The sequence below is a fragment of the Sapajus apella genome, unplaced genomic scaffold (genome assembly GCF_009761245.1).
Source record: "Sapajus apella isolate SASKATOON/1434 unplaced genomic scaffold, GSC_monkey_1.0 scaffold32, whole genome shotgun sequence".
Classification (NCBI taxonomy): domain Eukaryota; kingdom Metazoa; phylum Chordata; class Mammalia; order Primates; family Cebidae; genus Sapajus; species Sapajus apella.
Window position 1 is genome coordinate 23922806 of NW_022436972.1, and position 24861 is coordinate 23947666.

Here is a 24861-nt window from a genome sequence, read left to right on the forward strand (position 1 = left end):
CCACTGCACTCCAGCCTGGGCAACAGAGTGAGATGTTGTCTCTAAAAAAATAAAACTAAGCAAAAAATGTTGCTGAATGCTCTAACTTGTGTCAATCTCTCCGTTGTCTTAACTCCAAGAGCTCTTAGTGCATCAATCATTTTGCAAAACTGTCTTAGATTGTTCTCCCATTCTTTCAGGTGCTACTGAGTTCCAGTGAGATTAAATGGAGATGTCTTGACCAAGGTATTTAATTCTTCCAGCCTCAGTTTCTGCATCTGTAAAATGGAAGATAATAATAGTACCTCAATCAAAGCATTTTTATGTGGAGCATAAAGCATTTTCATAATTCACTGAAATCTTCAGCACAATGCCTGATGTATAGGATGTGCTCAAAGTGGGAAAAGCATTTTATAAACTTACATCCTAAATTTATGTCTTAGGGTTGCTATGAGGATTAAATGAGAAGATACACATGAAACCATGTCATAATGCATTGTGCAAATATTTATTACCTTTATTTTCACTGTCTTCTCATCTAGGTTAGAAGCTTGTTTCAGCCCTCTTTCCTCAAGTTAAAGTCCTTCTGCTGGATGCTGGAAGTCTTCCTTACCTAGCTTTGTTTGTCTTTTATAGCCTCCTCTCTATCACTCTCTTCTCAGCACCCATCACAGGCTTAGGTGCAGGGTAGGTGCTATGTATTTCGACAGTGGCAGTTCTAGAATTAGCAAGGTCTTTAGCTGAAAGTGAGGTCTTCTGCATTCTTTTTGTTTGATGTTTGCTCTGTATAACTTGTCTCAAACACTTTGCCTTTGTCAATTCACCCGTGACATTTTGGGGATGCAGTCTAATTATATTAGGCTTAGTTTGCTTTGTGGTAGGACTGTTTCCGATGCTGGAATGTATGAGAGGGAGGCAGCCTTAGCTAGTGTCCTACTTTTTCCTTTACTAAAGACATACATTATCTTTATATAACTTTTGTATTACAGCATGACTGGAAAAGTGCTTGATCTGGATCCTTTCTGATCTTTGAGCAACTTCCATCTATCATTAAGATGTGAATTTTTTCCTTGGAATTTAGGAAGCGGTAATCAAACACAGAAACAACCACCACCAAAAGCACAAGGGGTAAAGCTTTCACGTACGGTTTGGAAACACTAGTGTGGTTACAACGAATCAAGATAGTTGTGAAAGTGCCCATCATCTCGGGCATGTTTTCTCCATTTTCGAAATCTGAAGCTGAGTACAGCGAAAGCTGACTACACTTACTGGGCCCTTAACTAAGAAACGAAGCCTTGGTGCAAGCATCTGAAAAGCCACAACGACAGATGCCCCTAAAATCCTTGGCATTCCCTCAACTCCTGAGAGTTTGTGGGATCGCAGGACAACAGCGGGGTGCAGGCCTGGTGAATCCAGGTGAACAGTCTCAGGGACTGCGAGGCGCGTGCGGGATCCCAGGGCGGCAGCTCGGAGCACGCCAGCAGCGCGGCCGTCCCGGGACGGTACCGGATTTTTGGGCTGGAGCTCCGCAGGCTTCTTCTGCCCGTGTGGGCCTGGCCAGGCCGGGCCAAGGCTACTGAGTCGGCTGCGCCGGGGGAAGGAGTTTCCGGCGGACTCGGCGAGGTGCCGCTTCCTGTCCCCTTCTCCCCACCGCCTCTCGCTGCCTGCCCGGGACGCAGCTCGACCCCGCGCCCCCTCGCCATCTCCGGCAGCGTCCCCGGCCCCATGCAGTCCCGGCTCCTTCTCCTCAGGGCACCCGGAGGCCACGGCGGCCCGGCCTCGCGGCGCGTGCGGCTGCTCCTGCGGCAGGTGGCGCGGCGGCGACCGGGTGGCGACTGGCGGCGGCCGGAGGTCAGACTGCTGCACGCCGGCGCGGGGGCCGACACAGGTAACCCGGGGTGCACCCCTGTCCTCCCTGGTGCCCCTGCGCTCCGTGCCAGGCCCCCCACGCAGCCGCCCCTCCTCTCTGTTGCTTCGCTGCACTTGGACCGCTTGCTTGAGCGGGGAGCTGCAAGATCGAGTTTCTAGTCCCGACCTCGGTGCTAACTGCTGTGTGACATGGGGCAAGGCGCTCGCACTCTCTGGGCCTCATTCTGCAACCCGAAGGGTCTGAACTAAGATTTCTGATGACCTAGGATAGTGATTTCTCGTTCCTCTGCCGCAGCTTTTACCCCCAGAATTCTGACTTCGATTATGATACTCGTAGAGGTTAATGCCGCAGCCCGCTGGAATTGTTGAAAGCTGGACTTGACCTTGCCCTCTGCGCCTCAAGGGCCTGGAAGCCATTCTGTATTACGTTCTAGCCAGGGCGTGTGACGGCTTAGAAGGGAACATTCTCGCCAAAAAACCCATAGTTCGCTGTATTTTAAATGCATCCCCGAGTCTTTCCACGTTTTACAGGAGTTTTCCCTCCTTAAAGCTTCACATAATTCTTACAGATGACAGTTACACCTTAATTTAGTTAAAACCTTTGCCTCTATAATTGAGGTAACTGAAACCCAGAAGAGAAAAGTGATTTGCTGAACACACAGCTAACTAGTCACTATGCTAGAATCACATGCTTTGATTTTCTAAGCTCAGTATTTTTTTGCTCTACTTGAGCTGGTTTTAGGAATTCTTTTTCTTGTGTATTGGTGGAGTTAGAGTTACTGTGATGGTTAAAGAAAGGATGTCTGTTGTTGCTGCCCTTGAATGGTCAAATGATTCTGGACAAGACTTTGTCAATGTCAGTGCTTAGAATAACAGGTTTTTACTATGAAATTGTAGGTTTCATTGTCATCTTGCATTCTCCCCCACAACCCTTAGTTTTCCTAGCTAAGAAATGAGCATATTTCGGTCCTATGTATTTCATTTCATTCATTCAACACACACGTGTCCCTCCCTCCCCACCGGCCCCCCCTTCCCCCACCATAGTGTTGCAATTTCAAAATTTGCTTTTTTTCTTTTTTGCTTTACTCAATTACTGTCACTTCTAGGCTGTTTATTATTTTGTTTTTTAACTTTTTTGTGTCTTCTTTGTTTTTTGCTTCTTTGCCCTAGAAGGCAGAGATCAAAGGTGGGAGTGTAGCATAAACTATAGGTTGGGTTTTGGAGTTAAACAATCTGGATTGGAATCCACTTATAGACTATCTAACCATGGGCCGTTGAGGGTAGGTTACTTAACTTAGTGTCCCAGTTTTCTTAACTATAAAATGATAAGAATAATTATCTATTAGGGTTGTTGTGAGGATTAATTAATTAATATAATCTGTGGAACATATTAATGCTCAATAAAAGTTTTTTAAATTATTCTTAGTATGTATATTTTTAGCTATTTGAGAATTATTCTGTTTTCTTGCCTTTAGAAGACATTAAACCAGGTGCTTTTAGATTCAGAACTGTCCAAACTATCTGGGTAGGCAGATTTAGCAGAGGGAATTGACATGAACTTTTTAAAAGCAATTGTTCTTTGTACATGGATAATGCATGTTGATTGTACAAATATTAGAAACACAGGAGGGTGTGAATTTTTAAAGTCTGTATTATATACATATTGGTAGATTAGTTGTAAACGTCCTCAAATTTTGTTATAGCCAGCAAGTCAAAGTATAGGCTTTGCTTCAAATGTGAGAGTCATGGACATATTACAAGGAACATATTATCTTTTTTGACTTAGTCATTGACTCTGGCAGAATCAGACCACAAGAAGTAAATTATGGTGTGAGGACTGGCTAAAAGCAACTGGGAACCCACCTGAGAGTCTGGACTCAAGTAAACAATTGTGAGCCAGGTAAATGGACCATACACTTTTGGCTACTCTGAGGCATGAGAGTAAGGCCATCAAGATGGGAGTTGTCCCATTTTGAATCAGAGATCAGACACAGAAAAGTGTAAAACTACAAATAACAATAGGCCACAATGGATTACATCTTATGTTGGGAAAATGCTCTCAGCTGCACTCATACATGTGACCAGTAACTGATTATCCCCTCTCTGTATAATTGACATTGCTTCCTAATAGTTTGAAAAAAGAGCAACAAAGTTCATAAGTAATAGATTTAAGTTATATACTGGCATTACTTTTCCTGGAGTATTTGTTTTATTTATCTATATATTCCTTTGATGCCTGCCAACACTTTGTACGTAATAAGCATTCAGTGGCTTATTATGTGAAAGTTCATACGGAGAAGGAGCAGGAGAGTCTGGAATTGCCTATTTGTTCTCAAGACAGGACCTTTGTTAAGCCTGATAAGCAGAAGGAAAATAGGCCATTTATGTTAAAAACAAAACAAGTAAACTCAACCCAAACCCATTGCTTTTTATCCTTTGCTGTCAGATAGTATTAAGTATCTATAATTGTAAATAATTTATATCTCTTTATACGTCAATTAAAATTACTGTCTCTTGGTTTAAGAGCAAAGAGGTTAACAAGGTTAAGAAGGATAGCTACTACAGAATGTTTTCAATAAAGATTATTGTAGTGTTTTTACAGATGGAGCCAAGCAAGCTATTTCAGTGGAACTCTGATGTTAAATGGATTCAAATATACTATAGATCAAATTATAAACTTAGAAGCATAACTCTGTAAAATTACATCATGACATTTTAGTGCTCTCCTTTAACACCATTATTATTAAAGGGATTCAAAATATTTTCTTTATGACTCTTGTATATGAAGTAAATTTGTTTATAGAAATACCCTAAAATATTTTAACATAGCAATCTGTTTATTGTAGAATAGTGATAAATACAAATTCCCTGAAACATATTCCTCCCACCCAAATTTATAATTATCAATTTTTTAGCATGAATCCTATCAGATTACACATACACGTATAAATTATTTATTTTCTTATTTTTGAGATGGAGTCTCACTCTGTCACCAAGGCTGGAGTGCAGTGGTGCGATCTCGGCTCACTGTAACCTCCGTCTCCTGGGTTCAAGCAATTCTCCTGCCTCAGTCTCCCAAGTAGCTGAGACTACAGGTGTGTACCGCTGTATTAATCCGTTCTCACACTGTTATAAGGACATACAAGAGACTGGGTAATTTATGAAGAAAAAGAGGTTTCATGGATTCACAGTTTCACATGGCTGGGGAGGCCTCACAATCGTTGTGGAAGGCGAAGGAGGAGAAAGCAAGAGAGCTTGTGTAGGGAAGCTCCCCTTTGTAAAACTATCAGACCTCGTAAGACTTATTCACTACCACGAGAACAACACAGGAAAAACCTGCCCCCATGATTCAGTTACCTCCCACTGGGTCCCTCCCATGACACATGGGGATTATGGGAGCTACAATTCAAGATGAGATTTGGGTGGGGACACAGGCAAACCATATCAGTCACTCCAGCTAATTTTTGTATTTTTCGTAGAATGTGGTTCACCATGTTGGCCAGGCTGGTTTTGAACTCCTGACCTCTAGTGATCCTCCCACCTTTGCCTTTCAAAGTGCTGGGATTATAGGTGTGAGCCACTGTGCCTGGCTGACATGTATATTTATACAGATACATGTTTTTTTTTAAAAGAAATGGGACCATGTATGTTTTATAATTATCCATCCATTATTGAGAACATATTAACATGGTAATAGATCATTGTAGATGATTACTTAAAATAGGTATTAAGTTTATATGTTTGTCCATATAATTTATTTTACTGATCTCTCATTCTTGGACATTCATGATGTCTAAAATATATAAACAATGCAATAAACATCCATCTACATGAAGTTTTCTTATTTTAAGATTATATCCTTGGGTATAATAGGATTCGACGGTAATAAGTTTGGGGAGGAGAAATATAGAACTGTGGCTTCAACTGAGAAATACAGTGTAAAGAGGAAAGAACTATACTATGGTTTTGGTCTAAGCTTTGTATTATTGGGTATTGAACCTTGGGGAAATTAACTACTTTGAACCTCCAGTAGGTTATTTTGACCCTGAGGATATTCTGATGCCATTGTGTATTCAAGAATTTAACAGTGAAGTCTCAGAACAATGGTAAGCTTATAAATCATTAGGCAAACCCACATTAGGGGCGTATAGACTAGTGTGGGAATTACTATTATATTTAGTTTTTTCTTGGGTCTAAGTTTAGTATATATAACAATGATGACCAATAGTTCTTCACCCAAGGTGATTTCTCCCCCTCAGGGGACATTTGGTAATGCCTGGATATTTCTTTTTGGTTGTCAGAACCAGGAGGGAGGGATGCTACTGGCATCTAGTGGGTAGAGGCCAGTGATGCTGCTAAACATTCCATGACACACAGGAAAGCTCCTCACAACAAAAAATTATCTGGCCCAAAATGTTCATAGTACCGCTGTTGAGAAAACCCTGCATGAAACCAATTTCTTTGTCAATGCTGCTGTTAAAAACTTTAGACTCACTATACTTAAAGAGTTTAAGCACAGAACAATTTGTGAATTGGGCAGTACTCAGAACCAGAATAAGCTCAGAGAGCTCCATTCTGCAACATGAGCAGGCAGCATTTATGGATAGAAAATGGAAGCGAGGTACAGAAATGGCTTACTTGGCAATAACTCAATGTTTGCCTTACTTGAACATGGTTTCATCGGTTGGCAGCCTGTGGTTAACTGAAACTCAGCTGCTCAGATTGGCTAAGACTCATCTATTTGTTACCAAAGTATACTCCTAAGGTCTGGTTTCAGTTAATTTACATACAAAGTTATGTTGCAGTTCATTGCATAAGGACTCCAAGTATGGAAGCATTCTTAGGCTGAATTTGGTTTAATTTAACAATTAGTCCCTTTTGGTCAGCCTCTCAATTTTGAGAGATTCACCAAAACTTTGGGCATTGTTGCCGTTCTCTGTCACCAACTTAATGGACTTACTTGGTCTGGAATTCACAAGTCATGGTGTCACATCAGTTGAATAATTCTTTATGTTTTTGCTGTTCTGGTCAAAATGAGACCATTGAATGCTCAATGAATGCCTGCAAACAAACATTTAAGACTTGAGAGGACATATGGTGTACCAGAAGGGCTACTATGCACATTCTCAGGAGAAAAATAAAGACCGAAGTGTACTTCTTAACAGGAACCCCTATGAACTGAACCAATCAGAAATCAAACAAGGTTCAGGCACTATGGACAGTTCAATAGTATTTGATTCCAGTTCAGGTAAACCCACAGTTTACTTGAAAAAAGGCATACATTAGCTTCTTTTGCCTAAATTGTGTTACCCATTGTCTTGTAAGTATTCTTATTCCCCTTTAGAGAGTATTTGAACTACCTCACTTAAATAAATCATTACAAATGGCTTGATTTATAATGCATGTTAGTAGATGGGATGTTCTCAAAGGAGAAAATAGAGTTTAAAAACAATACTTAAGAAAATATTTAATTTAAAACTACAGGTATTCATTTGTCAAACATTTATTGAATACCTGATAGATTTCAGGTACTGGGGATAAAATGATGATTAAAACATGCCCTGCACCACGAAAAAAAGAGTCTCATAGACTAAATAATAGTCTTCATTTTTCTTATTTATCTGCTAGCAGGACTTTTAAAATATGTATTCCTTTGAACACATATTTTTAGGTTGATAGCTAAAGTTTTCCTGGTAAGTATAAATAGTTGGAAAAGATGACATTTCCAGTGTGTTGTAAATATTGGCATTTAAAAGAAAAAAAATTACAAAATCTGAGTATATCTTTTAAGTGGAAATAGAATATCCTATCTCAATTTTGGGAGTGGATAAAAAACTCTTCTTTAATTGTTAGAAAATGTATATTCACTTATTTCCTTGAATTTGTATTTTCATTACAAAAGCATAAATCAGATCTTGTGCTAGCAGAAAGATGAATGGAGTCATCAATTTGTGCAAGAGGAAAAGTTAGGGAAGGTTCAATGAGGAGATAAAGATATTTCAGTAGTTGGGTAGAGGGCAAGTGGTGTGAGAGAAAGATGTGGAAGGCCTTCTAGGTTGAGGAAATAAAGTGTTAGTCACTGAGATAGGAATACAAGAGGTGGAGCTGGTTAGAGGTGTGTTGTGTGGTTGGGCACATACAACAGACAATATGGAATTTTGTTTCTGTATGTTGAAGTTGAATTGTCTGTAGAATATCTAGGTAAAGTGTCCAATAGGCTGCTGGCAGGCATGAAACTCAAGAGAGAGATCTAAGCCAAAACAGACATTAAAGAGTTAGTTGTATGTGGTGTTTGGAGAGTACCCTTAATCAAAAAAAAAACCAAAAAACAAAAAACAAAAAAACTTAGCTGTATGGATGTCAGACTTGGGCCACTGGTGTCGGTTAAATGACTCAGGAAAATGTAGTGTGGTAACAGAAAATGACCAAGAACATCAACGTTTAAGGCAGGGATCGCAGATGCCTGGTCCATATGAATGTCATAACTTTTCCCTTTTATCTATAGCAGATGTGGCTCATTGATCACCACCCTGTTTTCCAGTGAGTTCAATTGACATTGTGATTTATTTTTCGGACTTTTTTTAGAAGACTGTTGCTTGATTTCCACATGTTTGGGGATTTTCCAGTTACTTTTTGTTACTGTTTTAATTCCACTGTGGTAAAAGAAAACAATCCGTATGATTTCCATCCTTTAATTTTCTTTTACTTTTTTTTTTTTTTGAGACAGAGTTTCACTCTTGTTGCCCAGGCTGGAGTGCAACGGTGTGATATCAGCTCACTGCAACCTCTGCCTTCTGGGTTCAAGAGATTCTACTGCCTCAGTGTCCTGAGTAGCTGGGATTACAGGTGCTCACCACCACATCCAGCTAATTTTTGTATTTTTAGTAGAGATGAGTTTTGCCATACTGCTCAGGCTGGTCTCTAACTCCTGACCTTAAGTGATCTGCCCGCCTCGGCCTCCCAAAGTGCTAGGATTACAGGCATGAGCCACGGCACCTGGCCAATTCTTGGCATTTATGCTACTGGAGCTTTATTCCTTTTATGCACCTAGAAATATTGAAGTTTCAGGATATGCGGCTGGATAATTTGAAGTTGCACGTAGTAAAAATAAGGGTGTACAAAGCTATGCGAAAAGTTTGAGGATGTGTGTTAAAGATAACACTCTATGGGTTGGGTGTGGAGGCTCAGGCCTGTAATCCCAGCAATTTAGGAGGCCAAGGCGGGCGGATCACTTGAGATCAGGAGTTTGAGACCAGCCTGGCCAACATGGTGGAACCTCATTTCTACTAAAAATACAAAAATTAGCTGGATGTGGTGGCACATGCCTGTAATCCCAGTTACTCAGGAAGCTGAGGCAGAAGAGTCACTTGAACCCAGGAGGCAGAAGTTGCAGTGTGCTAAGATTGCCTCACTGCACTCCAGCCTGGGTGGCAGAGTGAGACACCATCTTCAAAAAAGAAAATATTTACTCTATGGATGCTTTGAATGATCTTAAACAAAATGCATTCTTCTGTATTGTTTTTGCCTATATTAATGTTGCTATTCATGAAATAGAGCTTGTTGATGTATTTTATTGTGCTTTTTGTTTGTTTGCTAACATAGCATTTAACACGTGAATTTCACTGATGCCTGACTTCTCTTTTATTCATACATACTTTGGATAGAAGTTTTAGAGCATAGTGCCTGACATATGGACAGCTGTGTAGTATATTTCTGTAACATCCCTCTCTGTAGGTCAGGACAAGCCTTGTTGCCAAAGCCATGGTCTGTGGTTTTCTCATTTGTCTCTTGAAAATAATATTCTGTTTTTTAAAATTCTCTTTTTAGGTGATACAGTTAATATTGGAGATGTATCCTACAAGTTGAAAATTCCTAAGAATCCAGAACTTGTGCCACAGAACTACAGTAAGAAATATTTATTAATATATGAATGAATAACTTTTAACTTTTCATTATGGGAATTTTCAAAGTTACATAAATCTAGAGAGAATAGTATAAACTCAATGTTTTTATCATCCAGCTTCACACAGTTATCAGTATTATGCCAATCTTCTTTTAACAGAATTTTGTTCTGGAGTATTTAAAACTTATCTTGGATATCCTATCACTTCATCCATCAGTATTTCAGTAGAAACATTTCTTTTTCTCAGATTCTACTGTTTCTTTTTTACCTGGAATAAGATTTATATATAATGCACAGATTTTAAGAATTTGTTTTGGTTGGTTTTGACAATTTTATAAACCTGTATAACCACCAAGATTACATTAATCATCCCAAATGTTCTCTTGTGTTCCTACCCTTTTACCCTGCCCTGTAGATCATTGTTCTGGTTTTTTTTTTTTTTTTTTTTTTATGATGGTAGATTAGTTTTGCTTATTCTTTAGCTATATATAAATGAATCACATGGTATGGTTATATGTGTGTGTGATTTTTTTTTTCTCATGAAGATCATTAATTTGAGGTTCATGTATGTTGCTGTACCTATCAGTTTGTTTTTAGTTTGTGAATAGTGTTCCATTGTATAAACATAGCAGTTTGTTTATACTTTCTCGCATTGATAGACATTTGAATGGCTTTCATTTTAAGCCTGTTGTGAACATTCCTGTACAATTCTTGTAGTTACCAGTTTTTACTTCTCTTGAGTAAAAAACTAGGAGTTGAATTGATATGTCATACTGTAGATGACTATTTAACTTTTTAACACGCTGCCAAACAATTCTCCAAAGCAGTTGTAGCATTTTACCTTTGACTGACAGTGATGTTCTACATCCTTGTCAACGCGGGTATTTCTAGTCTTTTAAATCTTAGTCTACTAGGTGTGAAAAAGTAACTCATCATGGTTTTTGGTTTATAACAGCTTTATTGAGATATAATTCATATACCATAAAATTCACCTTTATATATTGTACAAATCATTAGTTTTAGTATATTCAGAATTGTGCAACCATACTATTATCTAACATTTTCATCGCCCCATGAAGAAACTTTATACTTATTAATATTCATTCCCCATTTTCTTTCTTCTCTCTCCTAGCCTTTAGCAACCATGAATATACTTTCTGTTTTTATAGATTTGTCTATTTTGGACATTTTATAAAATTGGGATCATATAATATATAGCCAGTATATCTAGCTTGTCTTACTTAGCATAATGTTTTCAAGGTTTATTGATGCTGTAGTTCATTGCCTTTTATGGCTAAATTATATTCCATTGTATGGATATTCCACATTTTACTTATCCTTTCATCAGCTGATGGACATTTGGATTGTTTCCACTTTGGGACTGTTGTGAATGCCACTCCAAACATCCATATGCAAATTTTTGTGTGGACATGTTTTCAACTTTCTTGGGTTGAAAGAAAGTTTTTTACCTAGAAGAGAAATTGCTAGGTCATTTGGTAACTCTATGTTTAACGTTTCGAGAAATTACCAATTTTTTTTTTTTTTTTGAGACAAGGTCTCACCCTGTGGCCCAGGCTGAAGTACAGTGGTGTGATGTCAGCTCACTGCAGCCTCCCCCTTCCAGGTTCAAGCGCTTCTCCCACCTCAGCCTCTCCGGTAGCTGGGACTACAGGTGCAGGCTACTATGCCCAGCTAATTTTTCTATTTTTTGGTAGAGATGGAGTGTCAGTGTGTTGATTAGGCTGGTCTCAAACTCCTGCCCTCAGGTGATCTGCCCACCTCAGCCTCCCAAAGTGCTGGGTTTACAGGCATGAGCCACTGCACTTGGCCACCAACATGGTTTTCAAATCACCTATACCATGTTACATTTTAACTAGCAATGTGTGAGGATTCTGATTTTTCCATATCCTCACTAACACTTATTATTGTTTGTCTTTTTTATTACAGCCATTGTCAGACATGTAAAGTGACATCTCACTGTGGTTGTTTTGTGTTTCCCTAGTAACTTAAAATCATTATTTGAGCAAAATAATGTCGCTTCTTTTCTCAAAATTCTTTAAATGATTTTTTAGTATCTTGGGAACAAAGGTCAATCTTTAGCTATTAATTTCTTCATCTAGTCTTAGTCTCATCTCATGTCACTCTCCTATTCTTTGTTCCAGTCATTGGTCATGATATAGAATAGCTTTTTGTTCATTCTTCAGATACTCTTCCACTAGACTATGTGCTCTGTTAAAGAAAAAAATAAATCAATGATATGTGTTAAAACTGGGTAAAGAAGACTTTATTCGGGACTGTCACTGAGTCTTGCAGTGGGGTAGAGAGATTGGGCTCAACTCCAAATGCAGCATAGGCAAGTGGTAACTTATAGCCAAGGAACAGTGTGGGAGTTGGTAGATAGAAAATTATTAAGAGGAAATGTCAGAGTTAAGGGAGATTCTAGCTAAGCCAACCTAACAAGATTCTTGTTGACAATAGGCTGGGGTGATCAGACATCACCTGGGGCATGGTGGAAGATAAGGATTCTGATTAGGTATTGAGGGTAATTAGATAACGAGGATGGGTGGGTTCTGGATAAATTGTTTTAATGGCGTTCTTTTGCTAAAATGGGATTCTATAAGGAAGTACACAGGTATGCCTAGGAAAACGTTTAGAAACCTGACTAAAATTTGAGTAAGAAGAGAATCTTCGTCAGCTTCTTGAGGCAGAATCTCACTTACATCTAACACAAAGTTCTGTTGACTCTACCCTTCTAAATGCCTCTTTGATCTGTCCTTTCCACTCTGGTCCACTTTTTTTTCACTACTTTTTTTTTCTCTCGAATTATTTTGTTAGTGGTCATCCTAGGGATTATAATTAACACTTTAACCTACCACAATCTTGTTCAGATTAATGCTAACTCAGTTTCAATAATATATAAACTATTCCAATGAAGTTCTGTTCCCTCCCACCTCCTTTGTGCTATTGTTATACAAATTATATCTTTATACATTAAAAGTTCATCAGCACAGTTTTATAATTATTGCTTTATGAAGTTTTAAAAATCAGGTAGAAGAAAAGAGCTACCAACAAAAATACATGTTTATATTATCTTTATTATCTATGTAGTTCCCTTTACTGATAATCTTTATTTCTTCATGTGGATTTGAGTTACTGTCTAGTGTGCTTTCATTTCAGCTTAAAGGAAGGATTCCCTTTAGTAAGTATCTTCTATGTGGCAGGTCTGCTAGTTGTGAATTATCACATTTTTAAAAATTTGGAAATGTCTTCATTTCTCCTTTGTATTTTGATGGATAAATTTACTGGAAATAGAATTCTTGGTTGACATTTTTTTTTGTCAGCACTTTGAATATGTCTTCTTACTGTTTGTGGACTTCCTACTTTTTTTTTTTTTGAGATGGAGTTTTGTGCCTGGGCAGTTTTGTGCCTGTTGCCCAGGCTGGAGTGCAATGGTGCGATCTTGGCTCATTGCAACCTCTGTGTCTTGGGTTCAAGCAATTCTCCTGCCTCAGCCTCCTGAGTAGCTGGGACTACAGGTGCATGCCACCATGCCTGGCTTTTTTTTTTTTTTTTTTTTGTATTTTGAGTAGAAATGGGGTTTCACCATGTTGGTCAGGCTGGTCTATAACTTCTGACCTCAGGTGATCCACCCACTTTGGCTTCCCAAAGTGCTGGGATAACAGGCGTGAGCCACCATGCCTGGCCAGACTTCCTACTTTTTGAAAAGAAGTTAGTTACTGATCTTAGCAAAGATCCTTTCTATATGATGAGTCAGTTTTTCTCTGCTATCAAGATTCTCTCTTCAGCTTTTAATAGTTTGACTGTGGATGTGCCTAAGTGCAGATTTCTTTGAGTTTATCCTGTTTTGAGCTTGTAGAGCTTCTTGGATGGGATGTGCAAATTGATTTTTTTCATCAAAGTTGGCAAGATTTGGCTATTATTTTTTCATTATTTATTTCTTCCCTTTTCTCTCTCTTCTTCTAGGAATCCCATTATAATTGATAGATTTGATGGTTCCCTATAAGTCTGTGAGACTCAGTTCATTTTTCTTTATTCTTTCTGTTCCTTAGATTGGATCATCTCAACTGACCTACCTTCAAGTTTGTTGATTCTTTCCTCTGTCTGCTAACATCTATTGTTAAGCCCCTCTGGTTAATTTTATCAGAGTTTTCAAGTTCAGAACTTTTATTTGGATCTGTTTTATGATTCCTCTTTGTTGGTACTCTCTGTTTCATAAGACATTGTAGTCATACTTTACTTCTTTAGACATGGTTTCTTTTAATTCCTTGAATGTATTTGTAATAGTTGATTTAAAGTGTTTTTCTACTTAATCAAATGTCTAGCTTACTCAGAGATAGTTTTTATTGATTTCTCCTTTCTGTCTATATGAGCCATACTCTCCTATTTCTTTATTTCTTATAATTTTGTTGTTATTGAAAGTGGACATTTTAAATAATATAATCTCTCCTTTCCAGGCTTTGTGGTTGCTCCTTGTGTTGCTGCTTTTTGTTAGCGATGTTCCTAGTCTATTTCTTTAAATCTGTATTATTTGTCTTGCCTTGTTGGCTTAGTGGTCCGCTATTGATTGGACAGATGTGTCTTTAATGCCTTGAATCAGTAAGTCTCTGGGCTTTTGCTGAGAGTATCTATTTGCAAGTTGGGCGTGATTTCAGTGCTTCACAGGTAGCTTACAATTGTGTCTCAATCTTTTCTTTCTCCTTACGTGGACCCTCAAGATTAGCTGAAGGTGAGAGATTAGGCCCTTCTCAGGATTTTCCTGGATATACGCATGGCCTTCCAGATTCCTAAGCATACATGGAAGCTTTTTAAAGCCTTCTACGAACATCTCACTTTCAGTTTTTATTTTTGTTTTTAAAGTTGTTTGGTTGTTCTCTTGTTAGCTCCTACTGGTTTTGCTGCCTCAGGCAGCTGTGATGTTAAACAATTGTTGTTGATTTTTTTGGACAAATGCCCCGGGTTAGTGCTGTTTGTATAAAGTAGCTCTGAGTACATCAAATAAAGACAAATTCTAAAAATGGAGCATTTCAGGGAGCTGCCAGACAGGTCAGGTGGGGATAATTTTCTGGGGATGAGGCTTTTGAGGAGCATCAGTGTAGCTCTATTCACTTCAGTGACTTCCAGGCTGCTGGTTTTCACAGTGATTATAGGCAGTTGGTTGTAAAACAATTGGGCTCACACCTGTAATTCTAGCACTTTGGAAGGCTAAGGTGGGATGATTACTTGAGGCCAGGAGTTCAAGACCAATTGGGCAACATAGTAAGACCCTAAGACCCTGTTTCTACAAAAAATAAAAATAAAAAATACTGTTTTTTATTGTGATCAAGGCTGCAGTGAGCCATGATTGTGCCACTGCACACCTCCTGCCTGAGCAACAGAGTGAGACCCTCTCTCAGAAAAAGAAAAAAGAAAAACAAAGATAATCACAGAGCTGGGGACATGGATATGGGGTTAGGGCAAATTAACCCCTTTTCTTAGGTAAATGCACATCAGATTGTTGAAAACTTTGATTTCCAGAATTCTGAAAAAGTTGAGTTTGACAATTTATGCCATTGTTATTGTTTTTTTTTAATGAAGGAATGAAATTTCAGAGGTCCTTACTCTGTTCCAGTCGTGCCTGTTCTCTCATTGTGGTTTATTATTGTTATTTTGAGACAGAGTCTTGCTCTGTCACCCAGGCTGGAGTGCAGTGGTGCAGTCTCAGCTCACTGCAGCCTCTGCCTCCCAGGTTCAAGCGATTCTCCTACCTCAGGCTCCTGAGTAGCTGGGATTACAGGTACATACCACATTGCCCAGCTAATTTTTGTATTCTTTTAGTAGAGGCAGGGTTTCACCATGTTGGCCAGGCTGGTCTCGGACTCCTAACCTCAGGTGATCTGCCTGCCTCAGCCTCCCAAAGTTCTGGGATTGTAGGCATGAGCCATTGTGCCCAGCCTCACTGTGGTTTAAGTTTGCATTTCTCTGATGAACAGTGATGTTCAAGATATTTTTTTGTGCTTATCGCCCATTTGTATACCTACTTTTGTGAAGTATCTGTTAAGGTCATTTGCCCACTAAAAAAATTTGAGTCGTCTGCATTTTTATTATTGAGTTGTAAAAGTTTTTTATATATTATGGATTCAAGTACTTTGTCGTATATAAGTATTATGAATACTTTTTCTCAGTCTATTTGCTTAGTCATTTTCTCATTGCTATATTTTGTTTGGCAGAAAGTTTTATTACACATAATTTATTGATTATTTTTTAAAGTGAGTGCTTATTGTGTTAGAAATCTTGGCCTACACCGAGATTGTGAAGACATTCTATGTTTTTTCCTACAAATTTTATAGTTCTGCTTTATTTTAAAAGGATAAATCTATTACATTTCAGCTTCTAACTTCATTGGCACAATTTTTTCATAATATAGCCTTTATTAGTTAAATATCTGAGAATCTGTAGTGACCAGTGATATCTGTAGAGTCTATAGTGATAATTCTCCATTTTATTCCTGATACTGGAAATTTGTATTTGTATTTTTCCTTTTCTTTTTAATTAATCTTACTACGGGTTTATCAATGCTAATAACTTTTCAAAGAAACCACTTTAACTATTGATTTTTTTCTGTTGCTTGTCCATTTGTTATTTCATTGATTTCCAAGCTTTAATATTTCCTTATTTTTATTTATTTTAGTTCCTCTTCTAATGCCAGCTTCACAAACTATGGCAAACCTGGGACGGTCTCTCTTTGCTGTATAGCTGCCAGATTTTTGGAATGCTGGGGAATTCTCTTTGCTATTCAGTCTTGTATTCTGCTTGCTGCAACTCAGCTGTCTCTTGTGTTCTTGTCCTGCCCTGAGCCTCCTGAGGCCACTTCAGTGAAGGCCAAGAGTGCCTCGAGGGATTTATCTCAGCTATCATGACCCAGTACCATCCTTAAGGAACTGCTGTCTTGCACTGGATAAAGACCTGGAGTGTCTAGGAGGAATCTCTGTCACCTCTTCTCTCCTACCACTGGCCTTTTAGAGGGCTGTTGCCTTGCACTAGGGAAAGGTCCAGCATGCTTTGGGAAGAGTATGTTTCAGCTCCTGCCCTGTATTTGGTCTGTAGTGTACATCCCTGTGTACTTGTAAGGGCTGGTGGGAAAGAGTAGGTGGGTGGATGCAGGTTTTCTCTGTGGCTGGGACTTCTCAGTACCTTATGTCTGCCCATGTGTGGTTATTATAAATTTGCTGAAAGTTCAGTTTGTTTCTCCTGACACATCTATGGGAGATTGTTTTTCTGCCTGCCATTCTACTAGGGATGAAAGTTAGCTGTGAGTCTATTCTTTCCTTGAAAATGCTCAGTCTTTTCTAGGATTTAGTTCATGTTCTTTGTTTTAAGAAACTGTGATTTTTATAGATTAACTGGTTTATTCTGGTTGTTAGGTTGAAAATAAAATTCTCTTGCAATTCATTTCATCTTAACTAGAAGTGGGAGTTGGGAATATTTATTTTTAATATTCATTACTTAATGGTTATGCCTAAGTGTATTATTTTAATAGGTTTTCTTTTCCAGAGGTAAGACAAATGACATAAATTCTTTAACAAGTTGTTATACTTGTCTGGAGAAAAATTAACAAAATTTATGTATAATACCTTACATGCCATGGACACATGATAATTGGGGGAAAAAGGACACTTTTTCTAATTTCTGGATCTTTTCTTATTATGAGTGTAGCTAATGTTTTACAATAAACTTCAAAGGCAAGGGATAATATCCAATCTTGACAGACAATAGGAAAACTTTTATGTAATTTGAGCTTGGTAGGAAAATGATCGGTGGGGATGGAAATTATGTTTAAAATTTTTGCTGTGCTACTTTTTAGCAGTGCCAATTTCTGCAGGTTATTTCACTGCTCTTTTTCCTTTACTATGTAGCGGTGCTTGTTTCAACTTCACAGATATATCATAAGGATTAAATCAAATAGCATATGTGAAATGTGTAGGATACTGCCTGGTGCTTAGTGCTCAATAAATGTGGTTGTCCACACAACCATTCTTCCAGGTTCCTGATTCTTGTTCCTTTTCATTTTCCATTATTCCATGCCTGTGGCACTTGAGTATGGGGATTACTAAGGGATGCTATGATTATGCTTAAGAGATATGCTAAAAATATTTTAGTCTTCATTTAATCTTATTCTTAATAAATGAATTCACTATACATTTCATCTAAATTTGATTTTTAATTGGCCCTCAGGTTGTTTGCAGGATTACAAATGACTGTAGGCTTTTCAAATAAGCTTCAATTTCCTTCAAAGATCAAATGTACTGTGTTTGCAGTGTAGCAAGAATGTTGGCATTTTTAATCTCACCTAGACATGAAGCATTGTCATTGCCCGATAGCATTCAACAGAGGATAGCATTAGCCATTCCCTTTTTTTAGCTTCTAAGGTGCTGTATTATATCTGGGGTCAGCTGAAATACTTGTTATAGTCACAAATGCTTAATTATATTGGGAATCTTCTTAAGTGAGAGAATTCACAAGAATATCTATATTAGTTTTAGGGATTTAATGGATTGTAGCAATAATATATACCTTAAAAGCAAAGGCTTTGAGTGAATATATTTTAGTATTTTACAAATGACTGAGGGACAATATAGTAGCTGGTTGAGAGCAAGGCACCAAAAAACCTACAAAAATCAACATATTTTCTTGTTTACATACTTTTATTATAGTTTTCATTCATCCTTTATGTAATGAAAACTTTTTGTTTGTTTTTTGTTATTAGTAGCTTGCTCTTTGAAATTTACCTTCTGAAGAGTTAATATTGAAAGTAGTTGGTTAGCCTGTAGACCCAATTTGCATTTTCTATTCTTGCTATTCATTCATCATTATTCCTACCATAGTCACAGTATAAGTATTCCTCATCTATTATCTTTTGTACTTCAAGATGATGATAGTACCATATGTTTTTCCCAGTAGTAAATTGGTACGTTGTTTCTAGTCTTATTATAAGCAACTGTGTCCATTTGTAAGAAAAAGTCTGCTAAGGGTTTGGTGAACTTGAAATAGGAGAAGTGACTTAGCTACATCAACCAAAATCTTAAGTAGCCACATATGCATTATGTGGTTGCTGCATATTGATTAGACAGATAAATTGTCCCACATAATACAACATATTTTTGTGCATTCATTTACTGTATTATGTCAAATATTGTATTTGTTGAACTTTTTCTTCCTCTCTCAGGGACTGTTTCCAAAATAAATAAATTATAGTTCTTTGGCTTCACTGTTGCTGTTACTTGATTTATTAGAGTTTATGGCTTTGGATTATGAGAGAATTTTGATGGACTTTTTTTCTGTTTTGGAGTTTAAAAAATAAAATACTTCGGCAATGGTGTTTTGTTGAAGTTTGATACCCTATTACTTTTTTTTCTTCCTGTATTTGTGCTTTGATTTACCTAATTCTAAAAAGATTTTTGCTTTTTAGATATTTAATATTTTCAGGTGAAACATAAGTGATAGACTTTATTGAAAAAAGAAACCAGCAATTATTATCCTCTCTGAAACTTTCATTTCATAGCCAGGAATGTAGGACCACAAGAACGAGGTCAGAAGACTGATTAATTAGTAGCAAAGCCCAGATTTCCTGACTTCAGTTTGGTTTTCCTTTTATAGTCGGCCACAATGTCTCTAGCTATTTACTAGCTACTCTTGATTTTCTTGAGAATAAGTCCTGGAATGAGAAGAACAGTGTGAAATGAAATGAGTGAAAACTCTTTTGAAATTTTAAAGTATGAAAGATTATTGAGAAATACTGAATTACTTGAGGTATGATAGTGCTATTTTATTTCTGTCTTGATGAAATATATTGTTTAGGGCACTAAGAATCACTATTATAGTAATGAAGAAATATTAATAAAAATCACAATGTTAAAATATGAACCCTGATACTTATATTTAACATTTTATAGAATGATAGAAATCCTGCTAAGTGGCTGATTCTTAAGACTAGAAATATTCTTAGGTGGAAATCTAAACTTCAGTGCAAAACTACACAAAAGCAGTATTATCTCATCAAAGTAAAATTTCTTAGTTCATTTACCACCTGAGAGAAGAAATATTATAGACTTATAGACTACAGTCAGCTGTCAACTTCTCTTTTGAACTGCTTCTGTCTTCACAGCATTGGGCACAGGAGGACATCTTTTCCACCGCAGCATCTAGCGCCTGGGACGTCATAGGCATGAGAGTTGGATTACTCTTCAGTTTTTTTTTTTTTTTATGATCTAGGTCTTGTTACCTCCTGCCTTCACTGTTATAACTTCCTTTTATTATCTTAGTTCCAAGTCTCTCACCTGTAAGTGTTGAAGTGGATAAATGCTTTTTTACTTTTCTGTGTGAAACGGAATCTTAAGGCTTAGATGAATTTGGCAGTTTTCAAAAAGGGATTCTTTCATGCTTTTGTGCTTGAAGTTAAACTGTATTGTATCAAAAATGGTATTTCTTCCAGGATTTGCTTTATGAGGTGGTGCTCCAGCATAGCAGGTTTTCAATAGATAACTTTCAACCTGACCTCAGAGTTATATTTCTGCTTGCTTACATAATCTTGTTGGAGCTGGTAGACCAATTACACATGAGGTCATTTAAGGTTTACTGGACACACTGGACTCTTATCGAAGCAATTAGGGCCTACAATCTGTAAGAATTACAACATTGTGCTTTAAAATGGTGAGTTTTGACATAAAATTCATAGGAGAGATTTTTTTCCTTTAGTTTGTAAGTAATTTTGAAGTTTGAAAAATTCATCAGTGTCATAAATGATAGCATAGAAAAACTGATTTTTGTGTAAATATAGATAATATAGAACAATCATTGCAGCTATTTGTTAATTGTAATGAATTAGTGGCAAAAATTACACAAACCTTCACTGGGAAAGTGTTACCTAAGAGTCCCTTACTTAATAGAGTTAGAGCTTGGAAAAAATTCAAAGATGCAAGACTGCCACTACTTAAGATCTGCCTTATCCCAGCACTTTGGGAGGCCGAGGCAGATGGATCATGAGGTCAAGAGATTGAGAGCATCCTGACCAACTTGGTGAAACCCCATCTGTACTAAAAAAAAATACAAAAAATTGGCTGGGCGTGGTGGTGCTCGCCTGTAGTCCCAGCTACTTGGGAGTCTGAGGCAGGAGAATTGCTTTAGGCAGGGAGGTGGAGGTTGCAGTGAGCCAAGATTGCACCACTGCGTTCCAAACTGGCGCCTGGCGACAGAGCAAGACTGTCTCAAAAAAAAAAAAAAAAGATCTGCCTTATTTTCAGTAGTTGCACTAATTGCCTCTCATTATATAAGAATTTACTTTGAGAAAAGGATTACCTTGGAGATTTCTTTAGATATATTTTTGAGAATAGAGTCCTTAAAAAGAAGAGTCTTATCAACTTTTAAAGCCCTTGAACATGTTCTCAAGCATCCTGTAGAGTCTATACAGCAATCTTTATCCCGTGCCTACTTTTTCTTTTATCTTCTTTTTCCCAGGCACCACATTCAAGAAGGAGTCAATATTTTTTATGCATTTTATTACCTTTTTTTGTTTCTGTTTTTGTTTTTAGGGACCAAGTCTCACCTTGTCATCCAGGCTGGAGTGCAGTAGCGATCTCGGCTCACTGCAACCTCTGCCTCCCAGGTTCAAGTGATTCTTCTGCCTCAGCCTCCCAAGTAGCTGGGATTACAGGTGTGTGCTACCATGCCTGGCAAATTTTTGTATATTTAGTAGAGCTGGGGTTTCACCATGTTGGTCAAGCTGGTCTCAAACTCCTGACCTCAGATGATCCACCTACCTCGTCGTCCCAAAGAGCTGGGATTATGGGCATGAGCCACCATGCCTGGCTGCATTTTATTACTTTTTATTTTCTCCTTAATTATTCTTGTTGCTTTCTGCAACTTTCATTGCAGATATACAACTTTAAAAATTATTTTTTTAATGGACAAAAATTGTATATACAGTTCTGTGTTGCTTAATGACAGGGTTGTCTTCTGAGAAATGCATCAGTAAGTGATTTCGTTGATCACTATAACATCATGGTGTGTACTTCCACAAACCTAGATGTATAGCCCAGGGGTCCAGTGCTGGTCTCTGGCATGTTAGCAACAAGGCTGCACAACAGGAGCTGAGGAGCAGGCAAGCGAGCAAAGCTTCATCTTTGCTTGCATTACCACCTGAGATCCACCTCCTGTCAGATCAGTGGTGACATTAGATTCTTTAATATATTTTATTGCACTTTAGGTTCTGGAGTACATGTGCAGAACATGCAGGATTGTTGCATAGGTACCTATATGGCAGTGTGGTTTGCTGCCTCCATCCCCCTGTCATCTATATCTGGCATTTCTCCCCATGTTATCCCTCCCCAAGTCCCTACCCCCCACTGTCCCTCCCCTAGTCCCCCCTCAACAGAACCCAGTGTGTGATGTTCCCCTCCCTGTGTTCATGTGTTCTCATTGTTCAACACCTGCCTATGAGTGAGAACATATGGTGTTTGATTTTCTGTTCTTGTGTCAGTTTGCTGAGAATGATGGTTTCCAGGTTCATCCATGTCCCTACAAAGGACATGAACTCATCCTTTTTTATGGCTGCATAGTATTCCCTGGTGTATATGTGCCACATTTTCCTTGTCCAGCCTGTCATCGTTGGGCATTTGGGTTGGTTCCAGGTCTTTGCTATTGTAAAAAATGCCACAATGAACATACGTGTGCATGTGTCTGTATCACAGAATGATTTATAATCCTTTCGATATATACCCAGTAATGGGATTGCTGGGTCAAATGGTATTTCTATTTCTAGGTCCTTGAGGAATTGCCACACTGTCTTCCACAATGGTTGAACTAATTTACACTCCACCAACAGTGTTCCTATTTCTCCATATCTTCTCCAGCATCTGTGTCTCCAGATTTTTTAATGATCGCTATTCTAACTGACGTGAGATGGTATCTCAGTGTGGTTTTGATTTGCATTTCTCCATGACCAGTGACGACGAGCATTTTTTCACGTTTGTTGGCCTCATACAGGTCTTGTTTTGAAAAGTGTCTATTCGTGTCCTTCGCCCACTTTTGAATGCATTTGTTTGTTTTTTTTTTTCTTGTAAATCTGTTTTAGTTCTTTGTGGATTCTGGATATTAGCCCTTTGTCAGATGGGTAGCTTGCAAAAATTTTTTCCCATTCTGTTGGTTGCCAGTTCATTCTAATGATTGTTTCTTTTGCTTTGCAGAACCTCTGGAGTTTAATTAGGTCCCATTTGCCTATTTTGGCTTTTATTGCCATTACTTTTGGTGTTTCAGTCATGAAGTCTTTGCCTATGCCTATGTCCTGAATGGTTTTGCCTAGGTTTTCTTCTAGGGTTTTTATGGTGTTAGGTCTTATGTTTAAGTCTTAATCCATCTGGAGTTAATTTTAGTGTAAGGTGTCAGGAAGGGGTTCAGTTTCTGCTTTCTGCAAATGGCTAACAGTTTTCCCAACACCATTTATTAAACAGGGAATCCTTTCCCCATTACTTGTTTTTGTCTGGTTTGTCAAAGATCAGATGGTTGTAGGTGTGTGGCATTGCCTCTGAGGCCTCTGTTCTGTTCCATTGGTCTATATCTTTGTTTTGGTACCAGTACCGTGCTGTTTTGATTACTGTAGCCTTGTAGTATAGTTTGAAGTCAGGCAGCATGATGCCTCCAGCTTTGTTCTTTTTGCTTAGAATTGTCTTGGCTATATGGGCTCTCTTTTGGTTCCATATGAAATTTAAAGTAGTTTTTTCCTGTTTTGCGAAGAGGGTCTTAGGTAGCTTGATGGGGATAGCGCTGAATCTATAAATTACTTTGGGCAGTATGACCGTTTTCACAATATTGATTCTTCCTAACCATGAGCATGGAATGTTTTTCCATCTGTTTGTGTCCTCTCTTATGACAGTAGATTCTTATAGGAGGATAAACCCTACTGGGAACTGTGCATGCAGTGGATCTAGGTTGGGAGCTCCTTATGAGAATCTAATGGCTGATGATCTGTCACTGTCTCCCATCACCCCTAGATGGGACTGTCTAGTTGGAAGCAAACAAGCTCAAGGCTCCCACTAATTCTACATTATAGTGACTTGTATAATTATTTAATTATATATTACAGTGTAATAAGAGAAATAAAGTACACAATAAATATAATGCATTTGAATCATCCTGAATCCATCCCCCTCCCCCAAGTCTATGGAAAAATGATCTTCCCTGGTGCCAAAACGGGGACTCCTGGTATAGCCTATTAAACACCTAGGCATATAATATAGCCTATTGTTCCCAGGGTAAAACCTATACAGCATGTTACTGTACTGAATACTGTAGACAATTGTAACACAGTTGTTACACAATGGTAGGTGTTTGTGTATGGAAACACAGAAAAGATAATGCATTAACTACAGTGTTACAGCACTAGGACATCATTAGATGATAGGAATTTTTCAATTCCAGTATAATCTTATGGGACCATCATCTAATATGCAGTCCATCATTGTCTGGAATGTCATTATGCAGTGCATGACTGTATTTATGGTATATAACATGTTTTGATATATGTATATGTTATGGAATGGCTAAATCAATCTAATTAACATATCTATTACCTCACATACTTATCTTTTTTCATGGCGAGAACATTTAAAGTCTATTCTCTTAGCTATTTTCAAGTATACAATACATTGTTAATAACTATAGTTAGCATATTGTACAATAGATCTTCTGAAGTTACAATAGATCTGAAATTTTGTATCCTTTAACCAACATCTCCCAATGCCCTCTACTGCCAGCTGCATCTCTGCCAGGTTTTGGTGTCAGGCTGATGTTGGTCTCATAAAATGAGTTAGGGAGGATTCCCTCTTTTCTGTATTATTTGGAATAGTTTCAGAAGGAATGGTACCAGGACCTCTTTGTACCTCTGGTAGAATTCAGCCACGAACCTGCCTGGTCCTGGACTCTTTTTGGTTGGTAGGCTATTAATTGCTGCCTTAATTTCAGACCTTGTTATTGTTCTTTTCAGGGATTCGACTTCTTCCTGGTTTAGTCTTGAGACGGTATAAGTATCTAGGAATTTATCAATTTCTTTTAGATTTTCT

At 38.0% G+C, this 24861-nt stretch overlaps 1 protein-coding gene and 1 long non-coding RNA gene across 4 annotated transcripts in view; both read left to right on the forward strand.

Moving 5' to 3' along the window:
• Window positions 1-1604: 1604 nt before the first annotated feature.
• The window catches only part of VWA8 (von Willebrand factor A domain containing 8), a 389600-nt gene continuing 366343 nt past the window's right edge, over window positions 1605-24861 (forward strand). The window contains exons 1-2 of one of the 3 annotated variants that reach the window (XM_032294790.1): window positions 1618-1867; window positions 9676-9753. In XM_032294790.1, coding sequence (XP_032150681.1) covers window positions 1705-1867; window positions 9676-9753 — 241 coding nt within the window. In that variant the 5' untranslated portion in view covers window positions 1618-1704. Of the gene's footprint in view, window positions 1868-3278; window positions 3749-9675; window positions 9754-24861 lie in introns of those variants that run through there. The other 2 variants (XM_032294793.1, XM_032294792.1) reach the window with 2 other exon arrangements.
• On the forward strand, window positions 12818-24811 carry LOC116562498. The gene is made up of 3 exons (XR_004273977.1): window positions 12818-12831; window positions 16821-16823; window positions 24221-24811. It is a non-coding gene; the product is annotated as an uncharacterized LOC116562498 (long non-coding RNA).